General features: G+C 44.2%; 1 protein-coding gene across 1 annotated transcript in view; it reads right to left on the bottom strand.

Annotated features, from left to right (window-relative positions):
• Positions 1 to 3,762: 3,762 nt before the first annotated feature.
• SYT9 (synaptotagmin 9) overlaps positions 3,763 to 19,497 on the bottom strand; it is a 176,521-nt gene continuing 160,786 nt past the window's right edge. Inside the window, exon 7 of the mRNA XM_069469496.1 lies at positions 3,763 to 6,016. Coding sequence (XP_069325597.1) covers positions 6,008 to 6,016 — 9 coding nt within the window. The 3' untranslated portion in view covers positions 3,763 to 6,007. The remainder of the gene's footprint in view (positions 6,017 to 19,497) is intronic.

Here is a 19,497-nt window from a genome sequence, read left to right as displayed (position 1 = left end):
ATCTAAGGAGACAGGAGGCTTCTGAGAAGAGTAAGCTATCTGTGCCAGGTGGGCAGCTGCACTCACGAAACCTCGCCTTATCTCTGGCATTCCCATGCAGAAATTTCTGTAAGACTCAGAGAGCTCCTTGCTGCAAAGAGATGCACAAAGTCAAATCTCCCACCTCTAATAGGACCATGCCCTCCTCAATAATTCCTCTGCCTAGAAGGGACATGAAGCCCTGCACCAGCTTCTTCTGAGCTGCTCCTGCACAATAATTGCATTTATGCTTGTGTGTGTATGTGTGTACAGTGGCCTGGGGATGATGTAAAAACCAGTGAGGGGCTGGGCCAAGGCAGGAAGTTCCAGGCAGGGGCTTCCCATGGCCATGCTTCTGTTGTGTCTGAGCTCTGTGGGGATTGCCAAAGTCCCCTTAATCCCAGAAGGGTGAGAGCCAAGTACCACCACAGGTGCTTCTCCCTCAGATATGTCTGTGACCTGGTTGCACCAGAGACTGACCAGTGTCTGGAGGACCCCTGATGGGGTTATCTAGGAAGGTGAGGCCTGGAGCTTTGAATTGGTCAGTGGCAGAGCAAGGCCTCAGCCCCACCACAAGGCAGGGCTGTCTTCACTTGCACTCTGCCTGGAGGTAACTGGTTGGAGTTCCTTCTGCATCTTCTAGGCCCCAGAAGACCAGGACTAGCTGGTCTCTACCACTACCTTCATCTACCAGGATAGGGCAAATATCTTATGGTTAGGACCCAACAAAGTGAGATCATACACTAGAATAGCTTCAAGTGGTAGGGAAAAGTTTAATCTTCCTCCCTAGTCCTTAACCCCTGTATAATTACACCTTCAAGCCTGAAATCTACCTTTTCCAAATTAGTGATTTTGTCTTGAACCCTGAAGTCCAAGAAGGTCATGAGTTGGAGGTAGGTGGGTTGATCTCTCCTTTATATTAATATAAACACCTTCTTCTTCAAGGACTTGCTCTCCCTGTGCAGATGTCAGAAGACTTGAAGGCCCTGCTGGAGTTTCCTGAGCCTGCTCTTCTCTTCCAAGCCAGAAAAGGCCCACTGAGGGGTAGCGGGTTCCCCTGACTCCCTTAGGAAGGCAAGTACCGACAGCTACTTTTGTGTGGGCTGGGCAAATTGACATGATGCAGCCAGTCGGCCAAATGTCAACATAATAAGCATTTGAATAATTTACTAAACTTTTTGGGTTTTATGGGACTCTTTAAAGTCACAGACATGCCCCTTGTATTTCCTTTGAATCCATTGTTTACATTTTTTGAAATTTCCTCTTTATTTTTTCTAAAAATTCAAGATCAATAAACTATAAAACATGGAAAAATGTTAAGGGTATTGCATTTGGGCTGGTTTTAGGTGATGTTTCCCTTCACTGCCCTGCACGTACACACACAGCTTGAGTGTCTTCTTTTTTATCCTGTTTGGTGACATGGTTACATTCTTCTTTGCTTTTTGTGTGTGGGGCTTTTTTCCCCAGAGGGAAGGGGAAAGGGGTAAACAACTTTCAGAGTCAGGAGACAGAAGCCCTGTGGCAGTTGCTGCCAAAATGGCATTATCTGGACCCAGGAGCCCCCGAGGGCTTGTCCGAGCTGCTAATGGGGGCTGCTACAGCAAGGACCATCTCATCTGTCCAGGCAGTCACTGCGAAAGCACCAGCCAGCAGGTGTTAACAGCACCAGCAAGCCAGGCAGGACCAGCTGCCCCCTCAGTGTTAATTTCAAGTGTGGAAAACACTAGAAGGCAAAGTTTAAATGTCTTCCTGTTAATTTTATGCAAGCAAATACAATTCTTTCAAAACCAGCAGTGCTGTTCAAAATAGTGTGGCATCTAACTTTGTAGGGAACAAGGTAAAACCAGTCTATATTTTAGAAAAATATTTACTTTGATTGAAATACTTTTAACTCAGGGAGTTCTAATTCAGAAAATATCATATTGCTGTTCTTTTTTTATGTGGTGGCCAACAGACTTCCTGTCCCCTGTAGGGCTTGGCATTGGGCTGTTTCAATTTTATTCTCAATAAAATATTCTGTATTCACTCTTTCCATCTAGAAAACAAAATTAGAAAATACTGGCCATAATGTTGGATGGCAATACCAGAGGCTGGGCACTCCTAGGCTAGACACCCTCAATGGTTCCAATGCCATCAGCGTTGTGGGTGGCCAGGGACAGCTAAATGGCCTGCAGAATTCTCAGGATCCACATACAGAATGCTGACATCCATATTTGTTTCCTTTTCTCAGATCACTAAATCACTTTGTGTAAACTTATTTTGGAATTTCATCAGTGCTGTATCAGTCATAATCAGCTGCTTTTGTTTAGCTTATGCTCTGTTTAACTCTTAATGGACAGCCCTTCTCTCCCCTGCCCCTTATTATGCCCCCATTCTCCGTGCATGTTAAGGATTGCATGTGCTTTTAAAGTGCAGCTATCTAAGAAGCCCTGTGACTCAGTAACCTCCCCACCCCAAATCCCAACCCTACTGTCTCCCAAGACAGCCCTGATCAGCCACACCTTCTGGTATTCCGTTCTTGCATAATCACTTCCCCTTGAATCTGGGCTGATTCAAGACTATGACTTGTTCTTGACTCATAGTATGTGGCAGAAATTACTGTGGGTAGCCAGGCACAGTGATGCACACCTATAATACCAGCTACTTGGGAAGCTGAAGAAGGAGGCTCACTGGAGCTCAGGAGTTCAAGGTCAGCCTGGGCAACAGAGCAAGACCCTATCCCTAAAAATTAAAAATAAATGACTGGGTTACTTCAGAAGTTATTTAAAAGAATCTTGTGGGATCTACCTGGACCTCTTGCAATGCTAGCTCTTGGGGAAGCCAGCTGCTTTGTAAGAAGTCTATCTTGAGACCTTCATGGATGAGGAAGCCCAAACTAATCGTGTGGAGAGACTATGTGGAGAGAGATGCCCAACCGTTCTCCAGCTGTTCCAGTCATCCCAGTTGAGGAGCCAGATGTGTGAGAAGAAGCCGTCATGGACATCCAGTCCATTCAGGCATTCAGAGGATGCCAGCCTCGGCTGCCACCTGACAGCAACCGTGAGACTCCAAGAGAGAGATCACCCAAGCCCAGTCAATCCACATAATCATGAGAGATAACAAATTTCTATTTAAACCACAGTGTTTTGTGGTGCTTTGTTATGCAGCCATAGATCACTGGGATGCCCACCGTTGCAGGACAGGATGGCCATGAAAACAGCAAGCCATTTTGCATATCTATGCTTTGTCAGTCTGCCCGGCTTAAGTGTAAGAGTAGGACTTTCTTCTCCTCATGTAAAATGTAGTCCTACTGATGACCTTGTGAACTAAATCATACCATTTGGAATAATGATTGTTGGAGACTTTTGAAAACATCCACATTATAGAGACTACTCCTCTTCCCTCCCCTCCCTGACTTCTGTCATGACCTGTTACTTCCTGGACACCACACAGCCTGCTGAATGTGCCCGATTCACTGGTCGGGAAGGTGCTTCAGCAGCAACACACATCTAGGGCAGATCTCCCTGAAGTCAGGGGCTGTAAGACGAAGGGGCTGAGAATCAGTGCCAGGTGGGTTGGGGAGGCCTGGTGTCTCCTTCTATCTTGGCACCAGCTTTTCCCAAGGTCTGTTCCTTAGATCTGATCAGAGTGTTTCCCTTTCTACTGCCATTTCAGTTTTTTTTAAGGTACTTTAATTTCCTTCTCTAGTCTGGGAAAAATGTTGGAGAATCCCCTTCCCCCAAGTTAAATGAGACAAGGTTGGAATTTTTCAAAAGGAACATTTACTAGGAAACTAAAGGGAAACCAAACAGAATGCAAGAGAACAGAGGCAGAGTTGCAAATGAGTGGAGGGAGTTCAAATTTATAACTGGCCTCTGGCCACAGCTGTACTGGCGAGGCAAAGCTTTCCAGACACAAAGCCACCTGTCTGCCATGTGTACAGTCCTCTTTGCCCACTTGCCCCTACAAAGCCACCTTCTGTTTCGTATTGACAACATACTCATTAGGACCCCACGGCTGCTAGCTCTCTGGGCAGGAGGATCCTGAGGTGGGTAACAATAGGCACAGCTGCCTCAGGATCTCCAACCCAGGCTCCCATTGCCAAGGACATGTCCAAGCTTGTTGGGGTGGCTGCCTAATATCTATTGGAGGCAGTCTGATTTCCCTGGGACCATTCTTCTGGGCTTATCTGCCTGGCTCTAGAGACAATATTTCTGCTAAGTATCCTGTTGACACTAGCCCTTCATGCTTTGGTTCTAAACATTGGTATAGTGGGGAATGTCTGAATGGGGAGGGATGAGCGAGGGGAACCTTGAGCAAAGGATGACCTTGATCTCATGTCACCAGACCTAGGCAGAGCCGTGGATTCCCGTTGAATCCCAGTGGTTGAAAGCCAATCAGAGAAGTGAGACTTGAGTTTAATAACACAGCCTCACACAACCAAAGGCTTCTAACCTTCTTAGATCTGACATCAGGGTAGAGATTCTTGTACAGTACTAGGCAGCTGTGGCAACAAGAGCTTTCCGAAGACATGCAATGATCCTGCTTCTACCCAGTTAGTTCCACACTGAAATGTTAATTGGAATGAAGATAATGAGCTTTCCAGGAAGATAAACTGTAATGCAATCCAACTCTGGATTCTGCTGCAAAGAGACTGTATGAAAAGAGAAATGTTATCTTGGAGTAGTGGTGCAAATGTGTGAATGGGGTAACTTGCACCCACAGTGGGAGAGAGAGGACTCCTAGGTAACAGCCCCTAGTCCTCCCGGGATACGCTGAAGCCTTTGGTTTCATTTATGTGGAGGCAGAAGCAAGGAGGATGAGGTGCATAGCTGGCAGTGGGTTGGCAGACACAGTCAGGAAGGAAGCTGAGTAATGAATGAGATTCCCGGGGAGAGCCCTTGACCTTCACTCCTGCAGGTATTTCCATCCCCAAGTGCTGTGAAAGTGGTATACGTGTCTGAAGTGAGAAGGAAACCTCTGTCTGTGGCTGCCCAGGGCTATGACTCTGGGCTGTTGCATATGGAAATACCCCAGAAGGCCCTCAGGCCAAGAAGGCCCCGAAGCTGTGCCTTCCCTAGGGGACGGCTGTGTTCTCTCTCCATACTCTCATCTCACCCAATGCTACACCTGTTTCTAAGGCTGTTCCCTCAATGGACAAATGTGCCTGGGAAAGGATATTCCAGAATGCTCATGCCACTGAGATGTATGCCTCTCTAGCAGGGATAACAATTAATTTTCATTATAGTAACACCACCAGTTGAAACAAGGTGGCTGCTGGCTACCCAGAAAATTGTGTTGGGGTTTCTGACACTTCAGAATTTTGCGTTAGCAGAAAAGAGGGCCATGATCACCTGGTTCTCTCTGCCATGTGCATGAGAGGGGGCAGTGAATTTGCTGTGAACTAGCCCTCCTTGCACTAGATTTTTTCCAGGGGGAACAGCCTACTTGTCTTATTATTCTCCTGGGGCTATTCCTTGCAAAGCTGGAGCACTTCAGGGGGTGACATTATTTTCTGGAGACAGTCATTAGCTCAAAGGTAGTCGAGTGTGAATTGAGATCTGCTGCCTATTTAGCACCTGGATATATTTTTAAATACTCTGTCCTTCCAGGGCATTCTAGCAAATAACATCATGTCAGAGTGACTATTGCCAGGGCAGGTGCTATGTCCCCAACACCAAGGGCCTTATATTAATCACTGAGTCATGGTACTCTTGGTACTCTCACTATATCTATCACTTGGTTTCTTTTGTAGTCCAGTCTTGGTCCTTGGCCATGGGAGACGTGCTTCCCTTGCAGCACATCACCTTGGGCCACCTACAGAAGGTGGCTGGACCATTCAGGTTCACCAAACCCAGTCTGGAAAGAGGGCCAGTTATTGCTGTGGTTACAGCTGAGCATTTGGTCACTGGAGTCGTCTGGATGTTGCTGGATGGGAAAAGTTGCTTAAGATCTTTGTGAGATGGTTGTCCTACTGTGTCCTTGGCACAAGCACTCCTCTGACCCATGGTCATCGTTTCTACAGGAAGAAGAAACAAAAAGAATGATTGGTTTTCATTCACACATTTTCAATGTGCACCAAACAAGTACCAGGCACTGTGTTAGATGCTGAGGATACAAAGACCACGAGCAGGACACTCACCCTGCTTTCAAAGGGCTTATCGAGGGAGAAATTATAAAGTGAGATGCTGGAAAACAGAGGTGTGCATAAAATGCTGCAGGAACAAAACCAAGGGACAGACTTACTTGAAGGGGATTGAGGAGGTCTACAGGGAGGATTCTGAAGGATGGGTCTTGAGCTGGGACACATATGCTGAATAGAAGTCCCTCAGGAGAGAAGGGGGAAGGACATCCGGGCCAAGGAAAGAGCCTGTGCTGAGGCACAAAGGCAGGAAAGGGCACAGTGCACCGAAGGAGTTGCCAGAATTTGGCGTGACTGGACAGCGCGTGAGGAGTGGAGAGGAAGGCGGCAAGGCGGGGTGGAAAGAGGTCTGAGTGGTGCAGCATCATTCCTCGTTCCCAAGCTTGGAGGAGGGGCTCTCTTAGTGGAGCCCCAGACAAGCTAGTGGGATCTCTTATGTTTCACACTCAGCCCAGCATTCAACTTAACGTAACTCAGGGCACCTCCCAGTACAGATTAAAGGGAGGAATGCTATAGTCACAGAGAGAAAGAAAACCAAAGTCACTTCTATGGCTACAGCAATAATAAAATGTACATATAAATGATGAGAGAGTGGCAAACATTCTCACACAGAAATTTTGGACTGAATTTCAGAGATCAAAAGTTCACCTATGAGGCCATAACTTAAGAAAAGTGAAAACAGCCAGTGTGTACACTGCAGAGGGAAAGCCAAGCCATGACCCTGGGCTTTGAAGCGTGTGGTGTGTGAGCACTCACACACATCCCTGAGGAAAGGGGTATTCGTTTCTGCGTCTAGGAGGAAAGCATGAATGGATATTGGTCTTAATATTGTGATGCACAGTGCCGGCCTGACCTCTGAAGCTGGGCTTTGCTCATCTGGGGAATTTCCTTGTGTGTGCACTTAGCCAGAACCAAGCTCCGCCCCTGGTAATACTGCAGAGGGGCCTACTGGTCTCCGTCTTCTTATGGTGAAGCCCTCTCCTTCACCAGGTGAGTTTTCTGGGCCCTGATCCTGTCCAGGCCCAACATCCTTTCTTTTCCTCTTTTGGGCAGTGTCACTAAGGTCCCAGAATGCTTGTGGGCAGGGACCAAGCACACCAGATGACAGGATAGGGGAGTTGCAATACATCTGATGGAGTAGTGGGGTCATCTCTACCAGCAGTCTTACAAGAGAAGCTTCTTGAAAACAAACTTATTCTAGGGAAAGTCAGGCACACAAGTCAGCTCTGAAAAAGGTTGTCTCAAGAGAAGGGCATGGGTGAATTTTGCTGTTGTCCAACCCGCTTTTGTCTGTCTTTTGTGAGTGGAAGACTAGAAAAACTCAACCAAACAGTACAAAATAAACAAATAACACCTTTCCAAACTCCTATAACCTAATGAATTATTTTTTAGCCAAGATTTCTGCAAAACAAGATGGGAGGAAAGATTTTTTTAAAACTCAGAAAAGTGCTGACCCAGTGGGATTTTGGTGGGAGGAGGGTGGTGGGGACTGAGGCATCAACACCAGAGACAGCGATGGAGGTTTAAGGACTAGTGAGCACAACGCTGCCCTAGCTGGCTCCAGGGCTGGCACCACCAGGCTCTTCAGTAGGCAGAAGCACCAGTGTCCTTGTCATCAGAGCCAGCAGCCTCCCAGCCAGCACCAAGGGTTTAGAAGGTACCAGGAACTTCGGGAGCATTGGCAGGAAGTAGTGTTACAATCCTATCTGAACAGAGGGGATTTTAAGTAAATTCAATTGTCCTGAGACATAGGGATCTGATTTGAATTAAACTGAATTGAAACCAAAGATGAGAACTGTCCCAATGAAAACTGTAATATGAAGTGACATTTTGATTACAAAAATGACAGCTGATGTGAGACAGGCCATTGAAACTGACCCCAAATAAAGAACATGAAAAGACTGAGTGGAGCATTAGATAATGCCTCCCTTTGAATTTGAAAATGGGTTTTGATTGCAGGAAGTATCTAAGGGCTTTAAACAGGAAGCTTGTCAAAAATTGAAGTGACTCTTATTACATGATTCAATCTTATATGTACTTAATATTGTTAAACTTATATTTTAAAAATTCATTTAAAAAGCACAAAAATCTCAGGATTTTTTCGACTTATTGCTTAGCACAGCTTTGCAAATATATGAAGAATCATCATGCTCTGCTCGCTCAGAATCTGATTAGTTTCTCCTTTTTCCCACTCCCCTTCTCCACTTTAAGAACAAGTATGCTAAAGAAATAAAGCAATATGAATGTAATTCCACCGCCAGTCTGGAGATTGGGGTAGGTGCTTAGAAAATGAAAGAGTCTATTTGGGTAATAACTACTAGCTATTGGTTCTAAGAGTTTTGCATACCTTGTCTCACTCATTCCTAACCTCAACTCTCTGTGATAGATATTACACTTACAGTTTTACATTGAGGTAACCAAGTCTGGAAAAGGCCAAATAATAAAGGCAGTAAAAGGCAGAGCCAGAATCTGCCACCATGCCTTTATGGATTCAAATGTATGCTCTTAAGTACTATGCCTGGGTTGGCACATTATTGTGCTTTGAACACTGACTCCACTACAGTGCCTCTTTACAAAGGATTCTCAGCCCAGAAAAGAATTCTGAACAGCCCAGGCTTTGTAGGAAAGTGTGTTAAGATTCATTGTCAAGTCGACCTTCAGGGGAAAAGTGGCAAACAGTGGCACGTGTGACACGCAGGCTGTTAAGTACTGAGCTGGGCTTGTCAGAAACAATTGAGAAGCAAGGGCTAGGCTGAAGGCACCACCAAAGGTATGAAGAAGACTATCGTGTTTTTTCAGATGAGGGGGCAAATTAGAGAATTCCTACAAAGCAAAAATTACTTGATGATGTTAAATGGAGGATATTTGGCATTTATTACTCCAAATTTATATTCATTACCTTTATTAATTGATCCATTCAACAAACATTTATTGAGCACCAGGCATTTGTGTTGAACACAAGGAACACAAAAATGAACAATGGACACCTAGCTCTGGAAGAGCTCCTAGTGGTCAATAGAAGATTATAGAATCAAGGATGAAAAAGAAAAGCGTAAAAGTAAGTCTCAGCAGGAAGCCTTGACTTTAACTGCTATGTGTGGGTGTGTGTGCATAATTCCATCTACCCAAATTATGAATAAGAAGGAAAAAAGTTATGAGGAAAAGATTACGTAAGGGTGAAAGTTGAAAGATTCCTAGGACGTATGTGGTGCACTGGATTGTGAAACAAAGTTCTATTGAAAAAGCCAAGGATTGTCTCTCACCAACAGCACAGCAAGCAGAAGCCAACCAGAAGAAGGGACTTGCCTTGTCAATTCATAGCTCTGGTAAAATTCCCCTGCAAGACATCCTGTGCCTCATGTACAGTTATTCGACTGCTGCAATTTGGGACTTGAATCTCTGAATAGCCATCTGTACCCTCAATTCCTAAAAAGGACCTGAACTGATAATTCTATTCCTATAAATTGGAAAAGTAACTTTACAACACCAGAAAGGTATAACAAATAAAAATGATTAATGATGAGGTAACAATGCTTTTGTGTAAATTATATTTATTCAAGTGCAATACACATTGTTAACCCAATTCTGCTTTGTTTATGCTTTATGTTTTTACGCTAAATGCTTAACAATATGATTCACTAGAAAATTACTAGATTTATGGTTCTAACAAATATATTTAGGAGAACTTAGTTAAAGTTAAGTTAAATGTACAGTCACTGTTTAAATGCTTAGGAAAATCCCTTATATTAAATTTGTAAAGTTCATTTTTAAGATGTTGAAATGCTTAAGGTAATTTAATCTAAATGTATTAATATAAGGTTTTATTTATTAGCATTATAAGAGTTAAGCAACTGGGAACAATTTTGTTTAACATATATTATGTTAGATGCTTGAAGTATTTAATACAATCACATTGTAAATTTGTGACTTGAGTTTGAAATGTTCAAGGAAATTCAGCTAATCAATTGCTTTAACAGTGCTTAAATATTTAAGAAAATTTTATTTGCTAGATATCTAAGTTTTTTTCTTTATTTCAAAATGTTCAAGGGAGTTTGATTAAATGTGAAATTAGTGTTTAAAAGTTAAGGGAAATTTAATCTGTCAAATTAATGAGCTAATTGAGAATTAAGCAAAGAATAAGTAAAAATGGGTGTTTTAATTTCAAAACAAAATGATTAGATTTATACTCATTATAGTTAACATTATATAGCATTTGGTATGTACTGTTCTAAGAACATTAGATATATTAATTAACTTAGTCTTCATATCAATTCTCTGAGGTAAGTACTTTTATTCCAGTTTTACAGATTAGGAAATCTATTAATAGGTACACAGATGTTAATGACCAATTTACCAAGTATTGGTTTTTTAGAGTTGCCATAACAAAGCAAAAAACTGATCTTAATATTATAAAAATATTTTCTTTTTCCAGGAATCATTTCATGGATGATCACACCAGGTAGTGTTTTATTTATGGTGTTGTATTAGTCAAGATTCTCTAGAGAGACAAAAAATAGCATAGATTGATAGAGAGTAGATTTATTAGAGGAACTGGCTCAACTTTTTATTGAGGCTGAGAAGTCCCACACTAGGTTGTCTGTAACCTGGAGAATCAGAGAAGCCAGTAGCATGACTCAGTCCAAGTTGGAAGGCCCAAGAACCAAGAAAGCCGATGATGCAAGTGGTATGGGAAAGAATAAAATACAGCCAGATTTGATTTCCAAAAAAAAAAAAAAAACAAAAAACAAAGCAAAAATCTGGATCGCTTAAAACAACAGAACTTTATTCTCTCACAGTTCTGGAGGTTAGAAGTCTGAAATCAAGGTGCTGGCAGGGCCATGCTCCCTCCGAAGGCTCCAGGGAAGAATCCTTCCTTACCTCTTCCTTGCTTCTAGTAGTTGCCAGGAATCCTTGGCTTATAGCTGCATCACTCAATTTATGCCTCCATCATCACATGGTCTTCTCCTTGTATGTCCCTCTTTGTCTTCATATGGCCTTATAATAAGGACACTAGTCATTGCATTTATGGCCTACCCTAATCCAATATGACCTCATCTTAACTAAACATATCCGTAAAGAACTTATTTCCAAATAAGGTCACATTCTGAGGTTCTGGGTAGACATGCATTTTGGGAGAACACTCTTCAACCCTGTAGTCACCAATATCCAGCACATTGATAAACCTGATGTCAGTTCTCAATCTCCATCTAATTTACATCTTATTTGACATGTCTTTCCATTCTCTTCTTCTGGAAACAATTTCTTCTCTTGCCTTCTAGTTTTCCACACTATCTTGGTTTTCTTACTACTTCAATTACTTTGTCTTTCTCAGTCTCTGTTAGTTTCTCTTCTTTTCCCTTTAAATGTTGGACTGTCTCTATTAGTCTTTGGACCTCTTTTCTCCCTCATTTACATCTCAACCATCTTTGCAACAAAAGCCTGATCTTTTTCTGGAACTCCACGTTCCTGCATCTAATTGCTACTTGATGTTTCCCTGGGGATATCCAATGGTTGTTTCTAATTTAGTAGGTCCAACTCCTGGTAGCCCTGCACAGGTGTTCTACCTGCGATCTCTTCATGGCACCTCCATCCTTCCAGTTGTTCAGACCCAAAACCTTGGAATCATTATTTACTTCTCACTCTCATACCCTATAGAAAATCCTGTTGGGTCTCCCTTCAAAATATATCCAGAATGTAACCACTTCTCCCCACTTTCCCTGCTTCTACACTGGTCCAAGCCTCTGCTACTTCTATCTGGATTAGAGCAGCAGACTCCTAATGGATGGTCCCACTTCCACCCTTGCCCCTGTATAGTCTATTCTCAACATAGCAGCAGACGGATCCGTTATAAGCTTGGATCATGTAACATCTCTCTTGAAAATTCTGCGACAGCTCCTTGTTCATCTCAGAGAATGAGCCAAAGTACTTTAGAAGCTCTACCAGGTTCTATGTTAACCTGAGCTCCATCCACCCTTATCTCTCTGATCCCATCCCCTGCTTCCCTCTGACTCTGCACCCCTCACATAGCTTTCCTCACTGTTCCTTGTGCAAACTTCCTTAAGGCCTTTGCATTTTGTCCCCTCAGCATAGCCTTATGGCCATATGGCTAGCTCCTTCATCTCTATCAAGTGTTTGTTCAAATGTTTCAATTCTCTGTGAGCTCTACCAATACTTCTATTAAAATTAACCTGTTAAAACAAACAAACAAATAAACAAACAAACCATACCACACTTCGTATCCCCCTTACTTGCTCTATTTTATTTTTCATAGCACTTATTATCTTCAATATAACATAACATGCTCATTTATAATGTCTGTTTTCTCTATGTCCATTCATATGTAACTTCCACTAGGGCAAGGATTTTTGTCTATTTTTCCCCACAAATGTACCCATAGGAGGTATTCAATCAATATTTGTTGAAAAAATAAATAAATGCTTGAAATCTTCCATTTCCTTCTGCAAAGTGATTGTTTTAAAGGAAGCTTGACTGATCCTTACTTGAACAGAATGCCACACTGCAGCAAATTACGCACTGCAAAGAGGCACCTTGGAAGACTGCTGAGATAAGCTGAAGGCATGACAGCCGGTGTGGCAATTCCAGGCTTGCAGGAATTCTGAGCTTTCGGAAGGAAACTGTCATGGATCTCCCAATCTGCCATTCAACTAAAGTAATTCTCTTGCAAAGACCTTTATGAGAACTGTTAGAGCCTTTGTAACATGGCAAAACCATCTGAGATAGATGATGGCCGGGACCTTGATTGCCACTGTCTTAACTCTCACAGGTGTTGTCTTGCACTTGGTAACTGGGTGCCAGAGGGAAGGTAGGGCTCATTTAGTCCCCAAGAAAATGGAACTTCTTTGGCTTTCATAGCTAGCACTCAGTTACTTACTTTTATGTATTCATAGAACCACTATGCTTATGGATTTGAAAAACTGACATGCAGAGTTTGTCTAAGAAATCAGTAATCATTTTACAAGTTGTAAGATAGAAGAACTTGGAATTCTATCCGACAAGAACTCATTCAATGCTGACTTTGTGCCAGGCATTTTGCCAGGTACTTGCTATACAATGATGAATAAGACTCAGGGTCCATCCTGAAGGAGCAGCTGGGTATGCTGGGGTGACACATACAAAGATAATATCAAGTAGCAACAAATGCTATGTCAGGGGCAGGCACAGGGCGCTAGGAGATGTTAGCACAGACAAGAAACATTTAGCTCATACTAGAGGATCTTCAGAATGCTTCGTGAAGAAGATGACAACTGAGCAGATGCTTAAAAGATGAACTGGATCTACAAGCAAAGAGGGGTAGAAAGAACAGCACAAGAAAAAGTTAAAGCAGGAGCAAGGGAATAGGGGTGAGTGAAAAGCAGCCCTTTTCACTCTGTGGCCCCAGCACAGAGTGCAAGGAAGAGATGGAGGCAGGGGCACAGGGGACCTTGAACACCAAGGTGGCTGATCTGATGTTGATCTTGTTCAGGGCAAAGGGCTGTTGTTGAAGAATTTGAAGAAGGGGAAGAACATGGTCAGATTTGTTTCAGGGCTAGGATCCTGGAAGGAGCGTAGAGATTGGATTGAAGAACACACAGAAGAGTAAAAACCCAGAGTGATCATGTGAGATGAGCTGAAGCACCTTCTTGCCTTGAAAGACCCCATTCACCCTGGCCCCGTAGACGTCTTGGTGAGTGAAGATGGGAAAGGGGTAGTTTACTTCGGCACTTGAGAACTCTGTGTGGCTGTTCCCATAACAGGACCAGAATGTTTGAATTCAACATTTACAAAAAGGGACAAATGGAGCTCTGAAAAAATAACACAGTCAAAAGTGCAAATACTAAAGACATCATGAATAAGGAGTCATATATCCAACCCCTACCCCCAACTGACCCTAAACTTTAGCACACAATAATATGGATTTTAGATCTGTTCATCTGTGAATTTGGCATCACCATTACCACCATGGACAGTGGGCATTTTTTGTCTGCAGAGCGAGACTCCAAGGTCAGCTCTCCTGGGCCTGACGCGAGGGAGACAGTGGAGAGAATTGCTCTGAGCCTCTGCATGTATGGGTGCCTTGAGGGTCTTCTCCGGGTGCTTCTGCCCCCTGTGAGGAGCTGTGTGCAGACTGCGTCTGGTCTTAGTCCTGCCTGGGGCACTCTCACACTGACCAGTCCCCTCCTGCTTGTTGACTCCTCTATGCTAGAAATTTCTCTATGGACCACAGAGTAAAGGCTCGATAGCCTTCTGTAGTAAAGGTCCGCAATGAACCCAAATCAACTAATTACATCAATTCAGTGAATACTGACGGACTCTACTTTTCCCTTTCACCATGGTGAGGAAACATGATCCCAGACCTCAGGGGTTCACAGTTAAGAGGGAAGACAGATGTCCCTAACTAACTATAAAACAAAAACTAGAGCTGATAAGCAGTCAATGTGAATCATAATCAAAGTATTAAGGGAGCACTTCATTTTAAATGGGGTGTGGCTCAATGGAGACTTCACAGAGAAGGTGGCATTTAAACTGAACCCTGAGGATTATGGAGGATTTACGTGGTGAGAAAGTAGGACAGGTATTCTAGGCTGAGGAAGCACCAGGAGAAAAGGTACAAAATAGTAAACCAGGTTAGGGCACGGAAAGAGGTATGGCCAGTCGGTGGAAGTTGTTGAAGGGGAAAGACATGGTCAAGTCTAGGGTTCTTCTTTCTAAAGAGAGTGGCTTAGAGTGAGAGGGAAGGTACTGAGGGGCTGTTGGAATTACTACTGCAGACTACCTGAGGAAGAGCTGACAGGCACTGGGCGATTTCCTTCTTGGGCACCTGGTGGGACCAGCCTCACCTGACTGGGTGGTGATGCTCACTTCAGCAGCCATGACCCATGGGATGGTCATTCTTGTCCAGTTTATACATGCCATAGAGACCAGCTGTGGGATTCACAGCCTACTGTGATACCACGAGGGATAGAATTAAACTGCCTATATTAAGGTAATGTAAGGACATAAGGCAAGAACTGTGGTAAAAGTCTGATTTCTACAGAACTACAGGTCTACCTAAAAAGTTAACCAGCCATTATTTTATCACTTGCCTTCCTATAATTGCTTACTGCTTAGGAGTCATGTACCCTTGACTGCTGTAAGATTTGTGACTTCCCCAATTGCTTGTGTAGATAACATTGCTATTGTAAAACCTAAGACTGGTCTTTAAGATATCTTCCAGACTCTGCATTTGGGGAGACCAGTTGACACCAAACAGACCAGTGGCCATGCCTGGGAACTGACCCAACAGGTCCTGTGACCCTCTATTAAGGAACTATCTCAGTGCAGCAAGACAATTTCTGCTTCTCAATCCTGTGAATTCATCGTCAGCCAATCGGCAGACCCAATTCCCCAGCCCTTTGTCTACCAAACTACCTTTGAAAACCTTAGGCCCAAATTCTTAGGGAGACGGATTTGAGAAATTCCTCTCATCTCCTCACTTAGTGCCTTGTGATATTAAACTCTTTCTCTGCTGCAATCCTGTTGTCTCAGTGTATCGGCTTCATCCTGTGCAACAGGCAAAGAACCCAATTGGGCAGTAACAAGAGCACCAGACACATGAAGTCCTCAAGCAGAGTTTTCACACTCTACCCTGGACCTCATGCTCCCCTTTCTCTTCCCAAGTGTGATTCATAGATGTGCTTTTCTTGATTTGGGAAAAGGTCTCAGAATTAGCTTAAACATTGGGATGTAGTTGTGTAGAATAAACACACCTCCAGGCTGAACAGAGCTTAATTTTGGGAAGTCCAAAGGAGTTTTATTTTTAATGTCATAGTATATTCAGAGTAAGAGAAAGAGAGATGAGAGAGAGAGAGAGAGAGAGGAACAAAAAGACCCTTAAATGTGTTGTTTTGAAAAGAGGGTATAAGATAGGAAACTTTCTTTTCCTTCCAAAGGTTTAGAGGCTTTTATTGATATAAGTTATTAATAATATTAACATTTTTTGGCAGTATTCCAACTATTAGCTTTTCATCCCAAAGATGCTCACAATGTCAAAAAACCAAAACCTATCAGCACAATTAATTTTCTCTAATCTGTTTATCTGCTTTCCTCTGAAAAATATGGCAAATGGCAGGCCATGAAATGTATCTCTCAGCTATGCTATTAACATTGAGTCTTTGTGTGAAGTGGAAACAGGAGCCCCCTCTAGGCAAACTCACCACTTGACAAGTACAGAGAAAGCTGACTTCAAACTGACTAGAGCTTCATGCCTTCCTGCAGCTTGGCACCCTAGTGAAAAACCACAGTTTGCTGAGGCCCTGGGGGAGAAGCTCTTTTAGGGGCTACCTTAGGTTATCAAAGGTAACACCCAGGTCCTATCTTAGCATGAGAGGCTGTGTTATTCCGCATGACAATGTAAAATGTGCACCCTGTAGGCAACTTCCTATTGGCAGGGGCAATTAGGATATTGGCAGATGTTTCTTTCCCTGGCTGTAGACTTTTCAGTTCCAGTTATCTGTGTTGTCTTATAATTTGCTCAGGTTTTCTTAACCTTTAGGGACACTTCATTCAATGCTATAGTCTGACATTAGCATGCTTTGGGGGATGAACGAAAGGGGCTGTGTGCACGCTTGGGGTAGGATGGTGGGACAGGGCAGGGAGAGAGTGGTGGCTGGTAGAAGCAGCTCTGAGACTTCTCAAGACGGCCACAGAGAAGCCTGGAGTGCAGTTGGGAGTGGAAAAGGCAACAAGCAACCATCAGAATTGTGAGACACATAAACAAACATTCAGGCAATCGCAGAGCTCTATGGGAAGATGAAATCAACTTACGGCTAGACAGAAGGTGTGGGGCTCAGAAAGTGTGGGGTACTGAGTATTAAATGAAGGGCGACTCTTGGAGCTGGAGGCCTGAAGGGCTTGGATTCTCATCAGGGCCAGCAATTAGGGTAGGCAGTAAAGAAAGGGGAGAAAAGTGACCCAGGAGCAGCAATGACTGGAAGGGGGGAGCTCCCCTGGGCTTAGTTAGGGACTGGCATGCTGCCCCTGTGGGCAAGCTGAGTTCCAGCCTGAGGGAGCCTCTGGCCTGTCACACCAGGCGAGACCGCAGAGGGGGCTGGCTGAAGGACACAGGGCTTAAGGCCCCTTCCCTGGTGCTCCTGAGATCAGAACCTTGGGGGTGCCTTGCGCACCTGGCTCCGACTCCCTTTTGTTCTAGTCTCCTGCGTCTTCACCTCTCCTTGCTCATGTCCTGGCCACACCCCTGTCCTCTCTGCTTCGGGACATCCCACCCTGGCCCTTGCTCCAGAGCTGTGCGCTGGCTATTCCCTTGTGATGGAAATGCTGTCCCCAGGCTCGCTGTCTGCTTCAGGTCAGTCAGGGGGAGTCACCTTCTCACAGGCCTTCCCCAGCACCCAGCACAAAGCAGCCCCCCTCACTCCTGTCACATCTCGCTGTCGTGTTTTCGTCCTCCAGCTTAGGATGACCTATTTTTCTGTTTAACTGTTTGTGATCTGTTTCTCGCCATCGCATGCAAGCTCCACGGCAGCAGGGGTCTCGCCTGCCTCGCTCAACACCGCATCCCCGGCATGGGGATGGCACATGGCATGCGGCAGAGGCTCGGTAACGTGGGCTGAATGAATGTGGGTGTGGTGGAGCTCAGGACGGCTGATGGTAAATATGCCACTGGCCAGCTCTTGGCAGTGTCATCCCAGCTCACGCTGACACCACTGCCTCCCCGTCTGAAGTGCCCTCTACCCCTGGGAGTCTTGCTGCACCTCGTGGCCGGGCTCTTTACCTGCCTCTTCCCCATACCCCTGCCTCAGCCATTTGAACCAGCCCAAGGTGGGGTCCCTCCATGGGACAGTGGGGGAGGGGATGAGAGGGAAAAAAGAAACAGGGAAATGAGAACACAGAGAGAGACAGAGAGAGAGAGAGAGAGAGAGACAGGGAGAATGTCATAGAGATGAAAAAAGAAGAAGAGAGCAGAGTCAGAGAGGAGATAAACGTTTGGCTTCTGGAAGGTTTCCGGTTACCAGCCGCAGTCCTTCCTGCAACCTAGATACACTCCTGCCCCTGAATTCCACGAAACTTCCCTCTATCTTTAAAAACTTCGGAGCTAGTTCCATTTGGTTTCTTTACTTATAATTAAAATAAACTAAGAGAGGAGGCACTGGGCATCAATGTCATTCCATACCTCCCAAATGCCCAAGGCTTCCTCGGTTCCGCACCCCAGTTCCTGAGTCAGGCCCTCCTGCGTTAGGGAGCGCAGCCCTCAGCCCCATACTAGCTGGGACCTAGAGTTATTCCTGCAGCCACTGGGGCTGGGTATGGCTTGCAGAGCCACCCTTGTCATCTGCAGGCCCCAGTGCTAGTTATTTACACTAGGTCAGCTAGTCCTTACTGCTCTCAGCTTCTGGTCCCAGCCCTGTGCTACAGCTTCAGTAGGGCTGACTTTGGTAGAGGTCCTGCTACCCTGCCTGCCTCTGCCACCCTTGAGACTGGTCCCTGGCAAAGCCCCGGTGGCCAGTGCCCTGTCAGCCAGGGCCCCCTGCACAGCTATCTGAGGCTCTCAGCCCCAGCCAACTGCTCTACTTCTCCATTCACCTTCTTACGCTGTTCAGGTGCTGGTGAGTTCCCTGCTGAGCTCTCTGAAAGTGACAGCATCAGTATGTCTGTATGATCTCTCAATCAGCCTATCCGGTTCTCTCCACTTCTCTCTCTCTCCCCCTCTCCATTTCTGTGTTTTAGTCTCTCTCCAGCTCTCTTGTATCTCTCTGACTCACTGAAGCCTCAGCCACACTGTGGTTCATCACTGTGATGCATCAGGCATAGATTTGAGGTCTGGCTCAGCTTCAGTTATTTCTTATAAATTTATAGTGCAGATATTTCAATATGCACAACTACCCATCACTCAGCTCCAACAGTTACTATCATTTTACCTGATTTTCTCCATGCTGGAATATTTTAAATCAAATCCCAGACATTACATCATTTAATTTATTAATATGCACATATACATCTCTAACAGAAAAAGACATTAAAATGTCTAACAATAAAACCATTATTGTCCTTAACAAAATTAACAATAATCCTGAATGTAATTTAATATGTTTGAATTCAAATTTCCCAAATTGTCTCAAAACTACCTTTTAACAATAGGTTTGTTTGAATCAGGATCCAAACACGGGATCCAAGACCTTGAATATGGTTAACATTTCTCTTGTCTCTTTTAATCTCTAAACAGTTTTCCAACCCCTCCCTCACCACTTTTAATGCCATTTATTCCGTAAAATTTTCCACATTTTCAGTTTGGCTGTCTGCATTCTCATGCTGTGGTTTAATGTGTTCTTCTATATCCATGTTTCCTACAAATTGGTAGGTAGATC

The sequence above is a fragment of the Eulemur rufifrons genome, chromosome 6 (genome assembly GCF_041146395.1).
Source record: "Eulemur rufifrons isolate Redbay chromosome 6, OSU_ERuf_1, whole genome shotgun sequence".
NCBI classification, from domain to species: Eukaryota; Metazoa; Chordata; class Mammalia; order Primates; family Lemuridae; genus Eulemur; species Eulemur rufifrons.
This window is presented reverse-complemented; position numbering and strand designations above follow the sequence as displayed.